Here is a 20,776-nt window from a genome sequence, read left to right as displayed (position 1 = left end):
TCGTGCATGTGTAGGCATGTTGAACAGAGATGCTGAGCCTGCTTTATTGGGATAGCTGGGAATGCTGTTCTGAGCTCCTGGAATGACAGTCCTGTGAATGTAGCAACCAGTGTGTTCTTTAATGTGGGTCCCAATCCCTGTGATCCCTCCCTGCCCTGCTGCTGCCTCCCCTCTGAGTGTACACTTGGATACATCTTTCTCCTCTTGAACTCTATTATCTTTGGAAAGGTGTTTTCACAAATTCTCCACCCCTTTTGTTCCTCCATGTGTGTTACAGAGGTGCCGACAGTGTACATCAATGGAGGGATAAGAGGTTGTGACAACGGTATTGCTTGCAGGAGTTAGACATAGGATGTGGAATTCTGCTGCTTGAAAGCTGGTTTCTGAAGGCTTTTCTGTGCCCCACGTGAGTGGGTTAACTCAAGATTAACTTTTTCTCTCAAACTTTTGATGATTACAGCATATAGAAAAAACCTCACGCTTGTTTGTTCTACAGGCTGATAAGAAAACCAAATACTTCTTCCTCTGTCCAGGATCCCAAGAATCAGCAGACTCCAAGTCAGTTGGGAAAGCCAGTGGCTGGTGAGACCCATATTTTTGTCTGTTCTCTGAACTAAAAGACATGTGTCGCTGTCACCTCTCTTCATTTGATAAAAATAAATGTAAACCAAGTGCATCACCCCTACATTCCATTGAATTCATATTCTTTCTGAAGTGAATTAATTTAATATTCGTTATAATTGATGTTATTGATTCTCCTCTAGTTCTGCTTATGATAACGTCAACAAAGTTCGAGTTGCTATAAAGAAAATCAGTCCTTTTGAGCATCAGACGTACTGCCAGAGAACTCTGAGGGAGATCAAGATCCTACTGCGCTTCAGGCACGAGAATATTATTGGAATAAATGACATTATCAGAGCTCCAACTATTGAACAAATGAAAGATGTGTATCCTTTGCAAGTGTTAAGTTATTCTGCATTGTTAGTGATGGTTGCCTCCTTCTCTGTTATGATTGTTTCTTCCTCTTCGTCCTCTTCCTTACTAAATTTTAATAAAAGGTGGCTTCTATTGTTGTAAATCGAAAGGGAAATTAATAGTATTTGCTCAGTCTATAGATAAATAGATAAATTTGATGTGTAGATGAACTCTAGTTTTGTCCTTTCTTGTCCAGGAAAAGAGAAAAATGTTAATTTCTCTCTTCCAAGGCAGAGAACTCTACATTGTAGAAAAGATTTAGCTTAGTCACTTAATCCTAAAATTATATTTGCTCTTAATAGAGCTGCTGTTAAAACAGATTGATTTGAGGAGAAAATAAAATGGCTAGACTCTGCTATAATTCTCTAAAATTTTAAAGGATAAACTTGATACCTCTTAGGGGGAAAGAATTAAAATAAAGTAAAACACAACCCCCAGTCTTGCAGTGCTTTGTGCATTTGTGAAAGGTCTGAAACTGCACAGGGGCAGGTAATTGCCTGATTAACACATGGAGATCTGTCCTTTTTGTTACACTGATGGTCCTTTTCACGGGAAGCTTGGGTTTGTGTGGCTATGACTTCATGTGTGTGTCTGTCAGGTGAGGCAGTGTTAGCTGGGAGGCTGGACCTGGGATACAAGGCCTGGCTTAGACTCACGCAGCTGAATTTTCCCCAGTCCACGTGCATTTGTCCCTGCTGGATTTGTGGGTCATTGTAGATGTCTGCCCAATACAAGCCCCAGGTGTGTGTGGGCAGAAATTGGATTGAGTCCAGGTCAAATGTTTGCACTTCACACTATCAATATATTATTTGAGTTCAGGCTTATGTGGGGCCCTTTTGACTGATGTAAGTGCATGGTGCCTGTAAAACGGTGTCCTGATTGAGAGGTCCGGTATAAATACCCAGAGGAGAGGATGGGAATACCCAACTGGAATGGCAGTAGTGGTGTGTTTTCACAAAATCCTGGTTCAGTGAAAAGTGATCAGGGAACTACACCCCAAGGGTTTTGCAGCCAGATTGAATTATGAGGGAAGAAAATTTTACTTAACTCATTGCTGTCAAAACAGATTAAAAAATTCCCTTTTTTAATGTTCATTGCAATCTTAGGAAAAAAATCATCTGTCTGAAAATACTGGGATTTAATTTGAGTAAGAGAGGAACCGTTGTGTTTAATGTAGCATAAATATATATATAGTAGAGAAGAACAGCTGAATTTTTGAAGTGGGGAGATGGAAGAGAACACTGATAAGAAATGATCAGATCTTTTACCTTTTATGCTGCTATGCAACTGCAAGCAAGTATCTTCGAAGCTTATTAGTCATTAACTTAAAACCTGCCTTTGTTTCTTGGCAAGCAGGATAGGAACCAGATGAAATTAGGATTCCTATAAAAGTCAAGCTCTACTATAAAGAAATAGAGGTTTATGATGATTAATTGGAGAGGACCACATGCTGGTACCTCTTAGTTCTGTAAAGGGCTGCATCGTGTAACAGGATTGATTGGATTCCAAAATTCTAAAGCAAGAAGTTTGTTTCATAATTGTCATGAAAAGACAAAAAAGAGAAAAATTGTTCTAGAAGTTCCATTGAGTACTGTGTGTTGATATCTAGTACGACACCACGGGTTTTTTGCTGCCTTACATCTAATGCCTTACAGATACATTGTGCAAGATCTTATGGAGACAGATCTTTACAAGCTCTTAAAGACTCAACACCTCAGCAACGACCACATTTGTTATTTCCTTTACCAGATTCTGAGAGGGTTAAAATATATCCATTCAGCCAATGTGCTTCATCGTGACCTCAAACCTTCAAATCTGCTGCTTAACACCACGTGTGATCTCAAGGTGAGTTGAAATGTCTTACAAATTTTCCTACCATGGTCTTCATAAACTACCTGCTATAACCATGAATGTGGGTTTTTTACTGGGGATTAATGCGATTTTTATCCTTGAGAGATTGCCAATACATTATCTGGTTTGATAAAATAATTATCAAGATTGGAGTGACTAAGAATCTCTGTTAGGCTACTGTAATGAGTGCATCACTGTTTCCATCTGGAGGTTGACTTGGAAACAGCCTCTTTCAAAGCCGGATGAAAATACTGATCTGAAGCAGAATCATGTTTACCTCAAAAGTAAACTGACAACTGTGTATATTTCAAGTTTTGGGTTCTCTGTTTACACTGTTAATGTTTCATTGTTTGTATTTGTGGGCAACTGAAGTGGCATGTGAGATTCAGTGCTGATTAAATGCACAGCAATTACTTGGAGAGAGAAGATTCCTAATTTGCATTTCCAGTGATGGACGCTGTACTCGTTAATACTACAGAAGGATGAGCTTAGAGCTGTTATGATTCTTGGAAAATGTCAGCTCAATGCTTAGTGGCATTCAGTAAAGCAAACCAAGTGTGGAGAATTAGAACAGAAATAGAGAATAAAACAGAAAACATCCTATTCTGTACCTTTCAGTTGGTTGAGTCTTCAGTTTGGTGTGATCATAGTTATCACACTTCTCCCTATGATATCTTCGAAAGTGAGGAGACCAGGATTTCAAAGTACAGCTCTCCATATCAGAAAGAGTTGTTTAGCCCAGGTCTCCTTTGCTGGAAGATACTGCATGAGGAAAAGAGAGAATACAATAGAATTTGATAACATTGTTAGTGGCATAGGGAGGGTAAATAGAGAACAGTTGTTCACTGTCCTTACCTATGAAAAAGGCAGGGGGGATGAAAGGAGCAGGTACCACTCGCAGCATTGTTAAGCTCTGGAATTTCTTACCACAGAGCACTGTAGATATTGCAGTTTGGAAAAAAAACCACCCCCAAGCAAGTTTGCAGGGAAAAAAAGCTATTGAGAGCTACCTCTGGTTTAGAGTCCTATTGTGGCAAATTCATGGAAGATGAGAGAGGCTTTGGAGTATGTTCCCAATTACGCTGTACATCATGTGTTTGCTGCTGGCCACTAATGGAGTGAGATTATGGAGTTTACAGGACTTGATTTGATGTGCTACAACTGTGTTGTATACTCTGTTGCTCCTAATTACCCTCTGTTTTTTTAGTGTAGCTCTAACTTTTTCAATAAACAAACTTCAAGCAAAACAAAAATATCCTGTTCAAAGTGTGAACCAGTTGGAGGCTGTTACAATTCCAAGAGAAGTCCTTGCTGTTCGTATGCTGGTCTGTTCTAAATACTGGCTATGTGATTGGTTTGCTTTACATTCCCACTGCTACTTGTCAGCTTTTCCTAATGCACTGCTGGGCTGGTCACCTCTTGACTCCTGCTGTGGGATTTCAGCAGCTGTTATTACATCAGATCCCTTCAAAGGCATTAACCCGTTCATGAAAGAAATGGAGTTAAATCTACAACTATGTGATAGAAGCAGGAAAGAACAGTTTGGGTGTAACTCTGGGCTATGTGTAATTTAAGGAAATAAAATAATAATAGGCAATGTTTTAACATGAAGAAGTTGGGCATGAAAAAGAAGGTAAACTCACTGTACAGCAAAATAATACAATATGACCTTAGTGTGCTCTGTTACAATTCCTTTATCAGATTTTCAAGCAACCTGCCACTGCAATATGTACTCCCTGGTGCAGAGTATAGGAGTCTATATGACAGCATTTGATTTTTCATAACCTAAAGGGAACTCTGGTGCTGTACAAATACCACATCTAAAGTTTGAACAGCAGAATTGGAAACCAGTACATGTTGGGTCTCGTCTATGGATACTGAACTTGTATTAACCTGTTTCTTTGAGGGCCGTTGTGCAAGTTTGTGTGTCAGCTCTGCACAGGGCACAGAGTTGGTTACTGTACATCAACTCAAAACAACATAGAGTGAAACAACTTAAAATCACACTTTTGAAAGAAGGAAAATAGAAAGTTTACTCATCTTGAGTGGTAATTCTGTGAGCTTCCTTCTTTCATGGTGTTATGAGAACTCTCTTCTGGAGCTCAGAGTTCTACAGGTTGTAACAAGAGCTCCTTCTTTCTTCACCCTTAAACATGATCTTGACCTCTGGATTATAGATTTCATTTCCAGGAAAAAAGTATATTAATCTCTATTGACCAAATGTGTTTGTGAATGCCGTGGCTTGTCCTGAGCAGCTGAAAGGCTGCAGGAGTGCAGAGCTAAAGCTGTTTCTGTTTCTTTAGGCGAAGCTACAGACTTAAATGTTTGAGACCTTAAAGAGGACCTACCACATGGTGAATGAAAGCTGGTGAAAGTACCTCATTTGACTTAAGTACTGTCTGTTGTTACATATTTGCAGTGAAAAATTAGATTTGAGATTTCTTGAAAACTGCTACTTGGAATCTTTCTCCAGTGAGAGTCCTGTGCAATAAAGATACTGGTCTCTTTTGCAGCCTGGCATCTTTGCCATGAATGAGATTAATGTGTACTGACGTGCCACTGACAGGCTGGAATAGGCTCTAAATAGTTTAACATTTTTACAAGTATTTTCACATGATTTCATGATTCTCTGCATCCAACAATTTGACCCGTTTTGTAGTTCTGTAAATGAAGTAAGTTACATAAAAACTCCCATGGCCATAGGAAATTCCTGGGCAAGTGGCATTAATATTTCAGAAAATGAGATCAAAGTTATTTTAAACAGATTCTCAACTAGCACGTTGCATGTTTTCAGTGTCCCACGTTACTCCAGCTGAGAATCTACTCATTTGACTTAGTTAAAACACAAACATATTATAGCAATATTATAAGTTGTGCTTTTCCATCTATGTTGTGAAAAGTCCCACGTGTTAAATGACCAAGAATTGTTACACACTGCAACAGGCTTGAAAGGAAGGCAGTGAGAGATGGTTTTTTAAGGAAAAAATGTTATTTGTTTCAGAATTTTACCACTAACTGTAGAGATGCAACTGTTTCAACTGCCATCTTATTAATAACAACTAAACTTAATGGAGACCTCTCTGTTGCCTTTTATACAAATACACACATGCAGGCACAGGCTACTCAGCAATACAACTGCAAATATTTCAGTATGTTAGTAGTATTGTTGGGTGTCATTTCATTTGCTTAGTAAATGGTCATATTACATGATCCTCCTGAATCTTCCCATCTGCTTGATAGCTTCACCCAGTTTTAAGTCATCTCTGTTTATAAAAAAAATCCCAACCATCCCTGATACTGATTGCAAGAACAGTTTGCAAGAAGTGGAAGCTAAATATATGACTAGGATGCTGGCATCTTATTAATGAATTAATCTATTTATTTAGTGGGGAAGTAATTTCTTCTGTCTCAGTAGCATCTGTTCTGTCTCTCCAAGGAATGAAGCACTGACTGCCATACCTGGGTCTTCCATTATGCAGGAACTGTGTGCCCTCACCCTCACGTGTGCAGCCAGTGCTGTGCTTGTCCCTCACACCCGGGACTGCAGAGCACAACTCTGACCTCTCCAGCTTCTCTTGTCCCTTGCACTGGCACTGCAGGCAGAGCTCTGGATCTCCAACTTCTCTTTACTCTGCTCTGCTTTAACACTTCTGTCAGCTCTGCAGCCAAAACCCTCTTCCTTGCATCTTCAACCTTGAAGCCTTTCTCACTAATGGTGTTTCTTCTTTTCTGCTTAACCTGTTTCTGCTCCAGTCAGCAGGGGCTTTTTGTCATTTTAATGAGCTCTCTCTGTCATTGTTCTTCCTTTCCATCCCATGTGCATTTTTCAACTCAGAGATTGACAGACACCTTCTGTAATTCAGTTCTTGCTCCTCACTGTGAACCGGAGAGTGTCTTTCTTCTTTTGTTTTAATAGTAACAAACCCTAGTGCTTTACTTATGTGTAATACTAAAATTCTGCACAAGTCTCCTTGCCTGGAGTATCTAGCTTTTATCTAGCTTTTTTCTGAGTTTAGGAGGAAGAGATTACAACAATTTTGCCTGCCTGCATGATTATTTTCTGAACTCTCCATAAGCTGTCCTCTACAGTTTCTTTGTTACTGTCTTTAGAGGAGACTCTTCTGATTATGTGTACCGAGTCTCTTTATGTAAGCTGCTAATTGCACACAAGGCAGCTGCTCTGGTCTTGTAGCCTGGGAAAACCTTGACATGTTTAAAAGGGTTCTTTCTGGGCTTGTTTTTTAAGGATTCAGGGGTTTGGGTTTATTTTTTTAATATGTAGCTAAAGCCAGGTCATGCAGCCTGGCTTATGACATTCATCACTTCCTTTTCTTCAGACCTTGTGTTTTACAGTCAGCTGCTGAATCTTGTCTTTTAGAGGTAGCTTTTAGTCAGCTGAATCACTTCTTCCCTAACTGATCTATCAGTTGTCTCACAGGCAGGTTGTCCCTCCAGGAAAATTAAGGAGTAGCTGCCAGGGTGCAGTGAGGTTTCTGTGGTTGTGATAGGATTATCCATTACTGCCTTTATTGACTACAATATATTGTTACTTCACATTTTGAATATAATCAATGTACACAATTCACTATAAAAGAGTAAATATTATAAAACATGCAGAGGAAACTTCCAACTGTTTGCCACTCCTGCATTTGATGCCTTGTTTTCATGAGAGTACATATTCTTTCATGCAAATACACTTTGTGTGGAAATCATAAGCTGGTATTTGTTTGGGGGATAGCAGAACCATAGGAACATGTCTAATGTGCTGCTCAACCGTCTTGCCATTGACCTTTGGGAACGTAAGAAAGGAGCAGCTGCTCTGCTCTAGAACACTGTCTGTCTCCACATTTTCACTTTTTTTTTTAATTTCTCTCTGGAGAGGGGGGCCACTAAATAGTTCTGAAAGCTGTGGAGCCTCCTTACCAGAGCAGGGCTAAACCCACCTCTTCCTTTTTGCTGAACTTGCTAGTCTAAATCAGAGTTTATTTTTCTTTTCCTGGTTAGATAAAACTATTTATCTGATACAGTGTTGACAAATATTTTTTTGCATGTGTTTAGTTTTGGGGGTATTTTTTTTTTCTTTAAGCTTATGCTTCCTTCAACAACCTGTAATCTCTCCAGTCTACCATTATCTCATGATTGGATAGGTTGTTTCTCGTGCAAAGATGCAGTTATGGTGGTAACTTTTGTAAGAATGGGTGTTGAACTTGGTTACAAATATGTTGGTTGCTAATTTTGTTTTCTGGAAAGCTTAATTGCTTTTTCTTTTTGTTTTCTGGTGAATTTCTAAGAGTTTGGAGCATTGTATCTCACCAGCTGTCTGGCAGAGGTGCTATTCAGTAGGCTCAGAGTGGAACGTGGGTAGAGTCCTTCCCAAATCTTCGTGTTCGAAGCCTAGCCATGACATAGTGGAATGTAAATTGTGCACCAGGAACATCTTTTTTTCCCCCAAGTGTTTATTCTTCCTGGCCCCTGAATGGTGGTTGGATATTCTTTGTAATTGATCCAAAACATTTTTCTTAAACTTTGTGTACTAATTTTTTTCTAAGAACATAGGTTGCCGTTACTATTTTGGAGATGTTCCATCGTTGGTTGGGAATGATGAATTAGTAATGTTATAATATTGGAAGACGTATGTCTAATTTGCCTTTTTTCCTATTTCTTTCTCTAAACCCAGATTTGTGACTTTGGATTGGCTCGTGTTGCAGATCCTGATCATGACCACACAGGATTCTTAACAGAGTATGTGGCCACACGTTGGTACAGGGCTCCTGAAATCATGCTGAATTCTAAGGTGAGACACAGTGTGCTGCTGTGGTGCTTCTGGGGCTGGTTATTCCTTTGTGAGTACCAGCTGTACTTCCCCCTCTCTGTGTTTTTAGGGTCAGAATGCCTGCACAGTCTTGGGGGAAAATGGTAATGGATTTGCAGTACAGCTACTGGCTGGCAATAAATTTGTGATTCCAGAATCAATTATTGGATGCTACAACTGAGTAATCCTGTGCAGAACTTCCCATGTCTCCAGTTCCTTGGCAGTCATGGGACTGCTCTGCCAGTGAGCAGGACAGAAGGGTTAGGAATGAGCATTCCACTGCTGCCTCCAGCAAGGCTGCAAACGCTGCCTTAATGTTATCTTGACATCTTAATTTAGGTTTAGAATGTATAATGAGAGTGAATCTGATTCTGAATGAAGGCATGTGATCTTTGTTATGTGTCAATCTTAATTGCATTCCCATAGTCTCCATGAAGTCATTCCTTTGTTTTTTATATGCTTGGAATTACTGTTGTGTGCTTCTGTGGCTGTTTTAAGGTGTGTCCAGTCCCTGTGTGCTGTGGGTCATGGGTGTCCTCCAGAACCCCTGTGTGGGCTCCCACAGCAAAACACCTGGGTGACACCTGGGGTTGTATTGGATATTTTGGGAAGACACTGTTGTTTCTGTAGGATTTACAGTGTTGGGTGGGTTTGGTTTGTTGAGGCAATAATGTGTCTAAGGTGCTTTTAGAAAACAGACATCTGACCAATCCAGGGTTCCACACATGTTTAGGGCACTGTCAGGAGCTGTGGAAATAAGAATACTTGGTTTCCAAAATTTGTTAGTTTAAATTTGCTATAAAATCAGGGAGTCTTGAAAAATTGCAGTTGGTAACAGATTTAGCTAAACTTTGAGAATCCTTTTGGAAAAGCATGTCTTAGATAATTCAGTTCTTGCTACCCCTTCAAAGTAGTGTTTTGATAGAGGATTCTTAATTATTTCATTCTTTACAGAGAAAACAAACAGCGTGAACAAGCATGACTCATCTAAAAAAGAAAAAGATTATTTGTGTGCGCTTTCACAATTTACTAACGTAACATGTTGCTGCAGTTATGCAAAAATTTGACAAAAATATGTTTCTGCTTCCCTGCAGGGTTATACCAAGTCTATTGACATCTGGTCAGTGGGCTGCATTCTGGCAGAGATGCTCTCCAACAGACCTATCTTTCCAGGAAAACACTACCTTGACCAACTTAACCATATCCTTGGTAAGCTTTATGGCAAAGCAGCATTTCCACATCCCTCTCTCTCCGTCTTTTCTACCAGTTGGGCTGGTCTTTCTCCTGTGGGTCAATGTGTAAGGTACAGGTCTGTAGGTGTATCAGCTGTTCCCTGTAGTTATTGCTGCAGGGATTTCTACATCTAATCATTGGTTTGGGGACAACTAGAAGATACTTACCAATGTGTTTACTATATCAGCAGAGATGTTTTTAAAGTAAAATTTAAAAAAGATACTTAAAAAGCTCATGTATTATTAGATTCAGGTAAAATTTTTAAAATTTCTATAGATAAACCACTTGCTTGGATCTTTTTAACAAGTTACTGATCATTAGAAAACTCAAATGCATTTGTTTATTAAAAAAATGTTTTTAGTAAAGGTTTCTAAAATCTTCTGAGGTATTCTGTGTTCTTAAAGCATTTAGTATGAAATCGTCTTCCCATCAGTTTTAATACTGAGTTTTACCAGATAGATACAACTGTATTAATGTGCTTTTCACAGAATGCACTGTTGTTTGTATTAATTTTTTTAGGTATACTTGGATCCCCTTCCCAAGAAGATTTGAATTGTATAATAAATTTAAAGGCCAGAAACTACTTGCTTTCCCTACCACACAAAAATAAGGTACCATGGAACAGGCTGTTCCCAAACGCTGACCCCAAAGGTATTTAATGCTCTATTACATTGTGTCAAAATAATGACAGGATGGGAGTTTTTAAAACCATCCTAAATAGAACATGCAGGTCCTTTAAAACAGCACTATAAATCCAGTATAAAATCACAAACCAGTGTGAAACCCTCATAGTGGCTTATTTTTTTAAATTTAAATTTTTAGTAACTCTAAGATTACATGTTGTGGTGTTTGATCTTTACCTTATGTGTAAAATCCAAAGTCCTGTCACTGTGCTGAACATCAGATTTGGATTTTGACATCAGCATCAAACAAGTCCTGAACTTTGTTTCTGACATCAGCCAGGAGACAGCAGCTTGCTGCTGCAGTGGGTAGGGTTTGTGCAGACTGAGTGTCAGTTCTAGGTCAAACAGGGTCATGTCAGTCAAAGGGCAGGTCCTTAGGCACCACGAAAGATTACAATTTAATGGGTTAAAGAATTCAGTTATAAGTTGAGCAAAATTTATAAAAGCAAGGAATGTAATAATTATTGCCTTTCTTAACAAGGCTTTAGTAAAGGGTAAATTTGATTTTGTTTTGCTAGCTAGCAATTAATTTGCCTTTTAAACTACTTCATAGAGTTTAAGGGTTGTTTTGTTCACAGTACAGTGCTCTGACACAATTCATAAGTTACTCCTTTTTTAACTGATATGATACTTTATTCTTAGTGGATATGATCAGGTACTGAAGTACCACTTAGAAGCTAATTTCTGCAGATGGAACTGTGTCAAACTGATTATCCTTGTCATTGAGAGAAACAGCAGTGATTTATTCTGCTTTTATAACAGTGCTCATCAGTGTGAGAATTGTTACCGTGGGCTTTGACAGCTCAGATTGCAAATGCTGGTGCCTAAGCTGAGGGAATGTGCCGTTAGCTGACTTGTGCAGCACTTCTCATCGACATCCTCAGAGCAGCTTTGACAGGGCAGCTTTTCCGAGAGCTGGTTGTCAGTCACTGCAGGAGAGAACTGTGCAGAACGTGCTCCAGCACAGACTGAGCACGTGAGCTGCCAGTGCTGGGAAAATGGCAGCAAAATACCAGCTGTTAATTGTGGGGCAAGTTTGAGGGTTTTGGAGCTGGTGCTGAATGCAGTGCTGGGTGTGCACCTCATCCCGGGGCAAAGCTGTGCTGCAGCCAGAAACCTCTGTTTAACATTCTGGTTCATAAATCATGTGGTGAGAAGAAATGTGATGGAATTTAGGATACTGCAGATACCTTTGGGCTTCTTGCTCCTATAATCATTCTGTTTTCTTTCCTTGCACTGATGTTTGTCCAGAGTTTCATCAGACCTCACTCGCTGTCTTACTGAATCTTCAAGTTCTCTATAGATTCTTTACAAATTGTCTTCAACAGATTTGCCTGAATCTCATAAATATAAATATATTTGCATCTTCTCTGGAGAGTATCTTCTGGGCTGCTGGTTGTGCTAGAATAGTTCACTGGGATGACCTAGAACTCCTAATGACTCTGGATAACATTTTTGTCCATAAACAGCAGTTTTCTTTTCACAATAAGAACATATTCTTAATTATTTATTTCAGAAAAGCTCTAGCTTGGTTTGGGTTTTGGCACAAAAATCCAAAGCATTTTTCTGAGAGAAGAAGTAGTCTCGGCTATTTAATTTCTGCTGTAGTTAAAACCAGATTGTTCCATAGGGTTCTATGCATTTGTTCCCTTGACATCTGTTCTGAGGCTGCAGGGCCTGTGGAAGGGTGACCTGTTAGACAGGTCGTGCCAAAGGCAGCTGTAGCCCAGGAATGGTGATGGATGGGCTGGCAGAGACCTCTGCCCGGGTTACAGCTCACAGTCTGCTGCTTCTGTCACTGCTGCTCTGGCCAGGGAACTCCAGATATACATTGACATTGGCACAGAACTTGGGGTGCTGGGAGTTCTCTGTGTAAGATCCGTGTTTGTAACACTTTGGTGGAGTGTGTATTAAACTCTTGCTCACTTTTTTCCCTCTTAGCACTCGATTTGTTGGATAAAATGCTGACCTTTAATCCTCATAAGCGGATTGAAGTGGAGCAAGCTTTAGCCCATCCATATCTGGAGCAATATTATGATCCAAGCGATGAGGTAAAGACATTGTTAAAATGTAAACATTGATTAAATTGTACAACAGGTTATTTCCTACTTTAATTTAAGGCTGGTGTTTCTAATGCTCTGATGGAGCTGAAGAAGGAATTCCATCAATTTACCAAAATTTTATATTTCTCACTGTAGTACAGCATTTTGGAGACACCACACACTAAATAGATGCTAAGGTGTCCTCTCCAGGAAATGGAGATTCTCAGCTGATGTGGCTTTGTTTCATAATGTCTGAGATAAAGGCGGAGAATGACTGAGTTTGCCATTGGATTATGCTTTAGAAACCCTGAATCAGAACTTGCTGTAGTTCAGTGTACAGTTCTGAGGAGATTTCTGGTTACTTTTGGTGAAGAACTAAGGGAGGAGGAAATGAGCTAGTTTTCCCTTAAGGGACAAATATGTTTATTCCAAGAAATACAATGTTTAAGGTAATTTTTTCTACAGGTAGATACTGAGTTATGAGCCTGTAACAAACATTTTAACTTGTGGTTTAGATTTGAGTAGCTCCTTACTGTCATTTGATTTAAAACTTGGTGAACTAATATGTATAAAGCACACACGGGACTAATAGGAGTTCTGCCCTGAAGGCTGCAATGTTGGATATTTTTGTAAAGGGCATTTTCAGATTTTTTTCCCCATCTGTACAAGGACTGCATGAAATTCAGCAGAAGAGTAATATTAAAGTAATAATATTTCTTTGCATTATCAAGCCTGTAGCTGAAGCACCCTTCAAGTTTGATATGGAGTTGGATGACTTGCCGAAGGAAAAGCTGAAAGAACTGATTTTTGAGGAAACTGCTAGATTCCAGCCAGGACACCGATCCTAATTTGTGTGTAGGTAAAGTCACAGCAGTGTGGGACCACTCGGGCAGGGGGAACAATTTGGGACTTTGTTGCCACTAGTGAAATGTAGGACTTGCCTTTTCCAGTGCTCCAGTAACTCCCTGTCCAAGGACCTGAGCTCAGTCCTGTTCTGTTTTTGAAGAAACAGTTTCTGTTTGTCCACAGCATTGCAGTGCCCCTGTGGAATCCAGGCAATTGCCCCAGATGTTTACCTAGTTTGTACATTACCTTTAAGGAATAAGAATTACATTTCAATAGTGCTGCTTGGAATGAAAGTGATGGTAACGCTTTGAAATGCAAATTTTAAACATTTTAAGGGGCAATGTCCTTCATATATTACAGATTATTCTGTCATATGGCTCCAAACGGTTTAAAAAAAACCCTCCTCCTAAATGTACTGTACAGAGGAGGAATGTCTTAAATTATTGAAAAGGGAAAAGAACCACGAAGCTTCAGTATGAATTATCTTCAGTTTTAAGTAACTCTGAAATAGTGTGAGTAACTAAGAACAGGTATCTAAATATTCATAAATTAGTTGCAATTAATCTTCCTAATATTTTGAAGATCTAAAATTTTAATTTAAAATGTAATGTACTGGTATTCACTGACTCTTTTTTTTTTTTTTAATCAATTAATTTAACTGGTCTTCCTGTACCACAAGGCTTGCACATCTCAGGAGTTTCATACAGAATTGGTCAAATACTGACTTGAATAATTTTTGTAATACTTGTGAAACTTCTATGATGCTAATAGGTTAAAGTAGCAAAGTTTTATGACTGGAAAAGAAAAACAAACCAAAGAGGAGAGCCTGTTGTGGGCTGCCTGGTTCATGCTCTCTGTGCTGTCCTCCATCCAGCAGCATTCCACAATCACCGGTTTGTGTGGGCAGTTCCAGCAGGAAGGGGAAGTTTTGAGCCAGGGAACTTCCTCACTGCCAGAAATCCCCAGCTCTGCTGGCAGTGTGTAGGAGCTTTGTGGCTTTGTTTTAAGCAATAATTCTTCTGCACTAAAAATGAGATTTCAGTTTCTGCATTGCATATACCCCCAGGTTTTTATTTAATGATGAATTCATAGGAAAGGAAGAAAAAAAGTTGGGGAGGAACTTTGGAAAATACAGTTTTTACTTAAATAAGGTAACTACTGTTGCCACTATCTTGAATATTCGGGTGTATAGAAGCTCACAAATGAAGTCATTTCGATTTTTACAAATACTGCATTCTGTTTATTTAAGCTTACTAGCTGACATTGAAACTATTGTAATAATGGCATGTTAGAGAAATCTGAGAGTCACTCAGCTGGCTGTTAATAGTTGGGCATTGCCAGTAGGAACAGAGCTGGGATATAGTGTTGTGACTGGTGTTCATTTCCCATCCATGTTTTCTGAAGCTGATTCTGTACAAGAGCACGAACTGTGCATGTACACGTTGGGGAAGAGAATTAGATAAGTTTTTAGGAGCAAGATGAAACCTGTTGCTAGCAGGCCATGGTGTCAGGGAAGGGACAGCAAGTAGCTACTGCTGGTAAATCGTAGTTCGTGATCTCTCCTGCTTGCCTCTTTGTCCACACCATACCTAGTTTGTATTAGGGATTAAGGGCTAAAGGAATTAGGGATAAAGATATCAGTGATATGGTGCGACTGGAAATTTCTGGTTTACTTAAAGTGTTACCTTCAAATGCCACTGTGCAGAGTTGGCTTGGCCAACACGATGCTGAAATTGAAATATTGTACTGAGCTTGATAAGGATATGCTGGTAATTTGTCCAAGTTATTTGTGGTTACAATTGCCAGCTATGCCATAGCACAACAGCTGACATCCTAGTTGGGGCCAGTCCCCAGGAGTTGCCTTAAAATGGGACAGAAACAGTCTCCTCCTGGGCACTTCTACTCCCCTACACTCCCTCCCAGGCTTTACCAGCCAGCTCGTCTCTCTGGGCTGTTTCTCAAGATTCAAAGTGTCCCCCTGGGTTGTAGTTTTTGGATTTGAGAAGCAATGTGAAAATAACAGATTTTTGGTTCAGACAACCAAATCATATACTTCATTGATTAGTTATGTTTAAACTTCCTAATCTTTTGAAGATTGAAAATTTTAGTTTAAAATTAAATGCCCCGATATCCACTGTCTCTGACTTATTTTTTAACTTATATTGGTCCCGCTGTCTGACTCACGGTAAACATAGTGTGCACAGAGCACACAAATAGGAAAGTGTTTGTTTTAAAAGGCAGTGTGAAACTTCCTTCACTGAAATATGTCTCTGCTCTCTTTTGTAGGACAAGGACTTAAAGGACTGGGCATGCTCAAACGTTGCTGTTCCTCTTCCCAGTTCTTTATTGTTGGTCATGTCTCGTGGCCTCTCTCAGCTTATCCACTAACTCCTTTGAGCCATTCAGGAGGGCGGTTCCTGGTAGTTTTGGCTTTTCATGCTTTCAATGAATCTTTAAGGCTGAAGAATTGTAATTGACACTCCTCTGCATAATGCCCCTTGTTGACCTGTTGCAGTACTGTACTGTACGTGCACCTACTGCTGCCCGTGTTTTAACTGCTTGCTTTCTGGTTTGAAAGATGCAGTGGTTCCTTTCACTCCTGGATCAATATCCAAGAAGATAATTCATTAACCTGTAAGACGTTTACACCATGAACTATGTTTTTCTGACTTTACCGAAGTCGCTGGCATTTTTGTTTTTTTTTAAGAAAAGCTACTATTCAGGGCACTTTAAGTCAGTGACATCCCAGATTTTTTTTTGCACGTCATTTTTAACTAGAAATGGTTGGTTGGCATCCGGTGGAGTGTGTACCATTGTGCTATGGATTGCAGCATAAGTCATGTTCATGTTAATCTTGCTTATGCACTTGTTTGGGTGTCCTGTGCTGCACGTGCAGGTATTCTATACAGTGTAAGAGGCACATAGGAACCCAACGTAACCGAATTCATCATTTTTCCACGTATTGACAAAATTTGTACCTTTTTCTCCCCACTTTTTCTAAAAGAGATCATTTAAAGTTTGACCGTATTGGAGACATAGCACTCCCGAAGTTCATCCCGAGTAGTGGTGTTTCTATGAGCAGCGTGGCATCCCCAGCCTCTGTTCCCCTGAGGTGGAAGGGTAGGAGACCCGCAATGGCATGATGACCCCATGGCCAGTGCTGCTCTCTGGGGAAGGCAGCCCTATCTGGTGGCAAGCAAGAAACCAAAATATGATGTTAATAAACTCAGTCTACATCCTGCATACCAATGAAGTGCTTCAGATGAGGATTGATAGGTTTTACGTTTGAATCTAATCACTGACATTCAGAATTCTTGCAGAGAGGAACACTGCATCTTTAAATGAGAAAGTTTGATTTTACTTTTGCTCCTACAGCATGTCAGCATCTCAAGTTCATTTCTTGCAACCTACACTATGGTGATTTGTAATCAAGCCTCCATGAGCTCGTGACATGAAGTACTGTTCTGTTGTCAAGTACTATCAAACTTTTCTGATAATGCTGAGTTAGGACAACCAAACAAAGCTAGCACTAAATAACGTTTAAAATTGTATATCTTTTAATGATCTTTTCAAGTATTTGTTACTGAAATTGTATAATGTGGAGTTTACTAGGTGTTATGTTCCAGTGCAGTGCCTCCTTTTCTTTCCCCACTGCTCTCTGTGGTGAGAAATTTGCCTTGTTTAAAATAATTACTGTGCCCTCGCATGACTGTTAAAGCTTTCTGTGCAAAGATGATTGTCTAAGTGCCACATGCCTATGATTGAGAAAAAAAAATAATCTATTGTTACCTCTGAGTTGTGTTCAACTGAAATGCTATTCAACAAATAACTTAGGAAAAATAGTTCTATTTTTAGCTTTTCATATCTCTGCTGTCTTTTTCTCATTTTATTTTGGCAGCAGTGAAGAATGGATTGTATAAAGACTGCTTGCTAATATTAACAAAATGCACTTGTAATTCCTGGAAATAAATTTAAATCTTATATCTTCACATTAACATTAAGAATTAGTTTTTGGTTTCCTCTTGGGTAATGTCTTTGAATGGAAATCAGGTTCAATTGCTACTGTAGTATATAAGGATGCTGGCTGGTTAATAACTCCAGGCTTCCTCATACCATTTAGTCTGCTCTTCAGAGAAATTAGAAAGCCATTAACTTAGACTTCAGTAGATAAGGGTGCTTACAAGATTCCATTTCAAAATTTTCTTTTTCTTCTAGTTTAAGTGTTAGTCTGCCAAAACTAATTTTTAATCAACAGGAGTTCATCATTAAAGGGCATTTTCTATTAGGAAATTCCTGTGGTACATAAATCTCTGTTGCGGGGAACAAATTCGGAGCATTGTCAGGACGCTGCACAAGTGACCATTGGATCGTGGTGCGGAACCTATGCTAAAAACACTTCTATAGAAGAAATATGCACTTGACTGTTGATACTAGTGTAGAAATTTCTCTTGACCTTTCTACACATCTTTACCAAAATGCTTTTCTCACTCAGTTTTGAAAAGCTGAAATATTTCTAGATTCTCTGCTACTTGTATGATCATCATTACAACAGGAATCATTTTTGGCATGGTTGGAAAGATGACTGTTACTGAAATTAGTTTGTAACACCTCAGTTTTAATTTATTAAGGAAGAACTTTGGCAGCTTACTTCACCCTTCTCTTTCCCAATTCTTTTTTTTAATACTTTCTTTCATTTTGGATGTTTGGGGAGGTGTAGACTTACCCTTGTATCCCATCTCTCCGAGTGAGAAGCCGAGGGTTTGCTTTACCTAATGTTTGGTGCTTTCGGGCTTTCTTACTTAGCTACTCTTGCTGAATCCCACTGGCATCCATCAGGATCCATAACCACATCCATCAGTCTTTTACCGAATTCAATAAACATTGGTGGGTTGAATTTGTTGATGTGTCACATGCCAAAGCATGATTTGATTTTTTTTTGTCAGATTCTGAAAATAGTTTAAAAGAAGGTGCCTCTAACAACACTGTGTTAGGTCAGTTATTTCATCATTTTACACTGGGGTTTTTTCTTTATGCAGTTTTTATATTTTAGAGCGGAGAACATCAACTTTTAATCCAAGTAGCATGCATATTTCATGGTAAAGATGCTTTGGGAGTAAGGAATGTAAACAGTTCACTGTCAAAAACATTCCAACCTTACAGCTGAAGAAAAATATGCAAACCCAAAATTCTCATGGATGCTTTGGCAAATAAGTGTCTGCCTCTGCTGTCCTGCCTGTTGCCAGCCTCTTCCCCACCCCTGTGACATGACACCAGAGCCTGGTTTGTGCCAGAGCTTGGGAGCAACACTGGTGACATAACTGGGCAGTGGCCAAACCCGAGGAGCTGAGCAGGGCTTTCCTTGTGGATGAGAGAAACTAAAACCTGTTGTTGCTGCCCACTGTAATATGCTACGATATATTTATACCATGTCAAAGTTGTTTGCTGAGCAACTGTACTATAGATTTAAACTTTATTAATATATATTTGCTTATGTTAGTGTAGTTTATATAGTCCTTGGTTATTGATAAATTTATTGTGTTGTTACAGCACAGTGATATGGTATAAATATAGGTCTCTACATACACACCATATACTTATGAATTTGGTCCCTTGCATAGTACTTTTATATTTGTACAGCAATGTCTTCAAGCAATCCCAGATTTTAGGGGAAATATTTTTGTAAATGCAGTGGTTTAAATGAAAAAGTCCAAACAATCCTTTTACTAAGTTTTAAATACATTTGTGGTTCAAAATGGTTTAGTTAACAATTGAAATCAAGACACTAAATTAGCGAAAAGTGCACATTAGTAAAGTGAAGCTTACAGTGGTTTTTGTAGCATGTGCTGTGATCAAACCAAGTGACAAATTGGCGGAAATGTAAAAGTTGGAATACATGTGTAAATCTAGAACAAACTTCTACAGGTTGCAGCTGGTTTACTTACTATTGTTGCCTTTTCTCGTGTTGTATCAGTGTAGAGCACTCTTGAAATACTCAAACTGCTTTGTCTTTGCTTTGTACTGTTGGTGCCTTCTTAGTCATGTACCCCACAAGTCCTGCATAGCTAATTTAGTTAATGGTAAGTTTAAAATAAAAAAGCAAAGGAAGATTTTATAAAAAAAAAAAATCATTTTCTGTATGTTCTTATTCATTGTAACAATTAAACATTTATATTGTGACAGATTTGTGATTTGGTTAATCTGTATAGATCAATTGTAAGTAGCAAAGGTTTATATTTCGTCTTATTCTTTTGATGTTGTAAACGTTTGTGATTTTCTTTTTTAAATCAGGTAACTTAATGTTCTGTTTTGTTTTTGGCATCTGAATCTTGTAAAAACAAATGCAAAGAAAATCATTAAATTGTGTCCCTGTATTACCAAACCAGCATAGTTCTGTGCATATATAGAATGACTGGGACTTTGCTTTGCCCCGAGCTGCTGGTCCAGAGGCTGGTGTGGATCATATTGGCTTATCCAAAACTGACCCTCCCTGCACAAGAAGCAGCCTGCAGTCAGTGTTTGTAAATACTCAAGAGTGTGTGTGTCTCACTGTAGAACTGTACCAGTTTGTAATTAAATTAGGGAAGCCATCCAAACGAACCACAGCTGAAGTTTCTTTATAGACAGGCAGAAATGTTTTATCTTTTGTGCAAGAAAGTTATGAAATCATCAGCATTTTGACTTGTTGAGCACAGTGATGCGAATTGATCCAGTGTATCTGATGGGTCACAGGCTTTTTTGACACTCTTTATATGGATATTACACTGTTCCCATGAAATCTCGAAAATTGCTACTTGCACAGCCCTTAGAGACCATATTTTCATCATTTCAGTATAAAAATGTTCTTCTCAGACCATGGGCTTGAAATGTGGGGTTTCTGGGAGAAGTGCAAGTAAGTTACATCACTGTCATAGGCTTTTAATTAATTTTTTTGAAATTTTTTTAGCCTAAAATCAGACTATGCCAAAGAACTGAACTCTTGAAAGATGTAGCTGGATAATGTCAGCTAGAAACATCTCTAATTAATATGAAAACACAGAAAATGTGACCTGAAACTAAAGAGAGCTTAGCTGTAACTGACAGCTCTGTAACAGCTCTGAGAATTGGCTTGTCAAAATGCATCTCTGCATCCCCTCTTTGGCTTTCACTGCAGCATACAGAATTTTTTCCCAAAATACTACAGAATTTGATTCTTGACATAGATGGGTCTATGTGTGTTCTTACTTTTTGTTGGCTGTGGCTGTTTCCCTGGCAGAACGTGTGTTCACCATAGCATGTTCTTCAAGGTACGGCTGCACTGCAGCTTGGCTCCGTGGAGGTTTTGACAGGATCCTGGC

The 20,776-nt window shown here is 39.0% G+C and overlaps 1 protein-coding gene across 2 annotated transcripts; it reads left to right on the top strand.

Annotated features, from left to right (window-relative positions):
- Positions 1–769: 769 nt before the first annotated feature.
- MAPK1 (mitogen-activated protein kinase 1) lies at positions 770–19,821 on the top strand. Of its 2 annotated transcripts, none has more exons than XM_018076264.3 (8): positions 770–947; positions 2,631–2,820; positions 8,504–8,620; positions 9,733–9,847; positions 10,391–10,522; positions 12,496–12,605; positions 13,328–13,451; positions 15,729–19,821. In XM_018076264.3, exons 1-7 carry the CDS (start codon positions 937–939, stop codon positions 13,442–13,444), a joined length of 792 nt encoding a protein of 263 aa, XP_017931753.1. In that variant the 5' UTR covers positions 770–936; the 3' UTR covers positions 13,445–13,451; positions 15,729–19,821. The 2 variants fall into 2 exon arrangements, with proteins under 2 accessions (XP_017931753.1, XP_025751273.1); XM_025895488.2 differs by having other exon boundaries at positions 13,328–13,455.
- The last annotated feature ends 955 nt before the right edge of the window (positions 19,822–20,776 follow it).

Source organism: Manacus vitellinus, unplaced genomic scaffold (assembly GCF_001715985.3).
Source record: "Manacus vitellinus isolate BGI_N305 unplaced genomic scaffold, ASM171598v3 scaffold_31_pilon, whole genome shotgun sequence".
Lineage (NCBI taxonomy): Eukaryota > Metazoa > Chordata > Aves > Passeriformes > Pipridae > Manacus > Manacus vitellinus.
The sequence above is the reverse complement of the archived record's forward strand: the minus strand, read 5'-3'. Positions and strand labels throughout refer to the sequence as shown.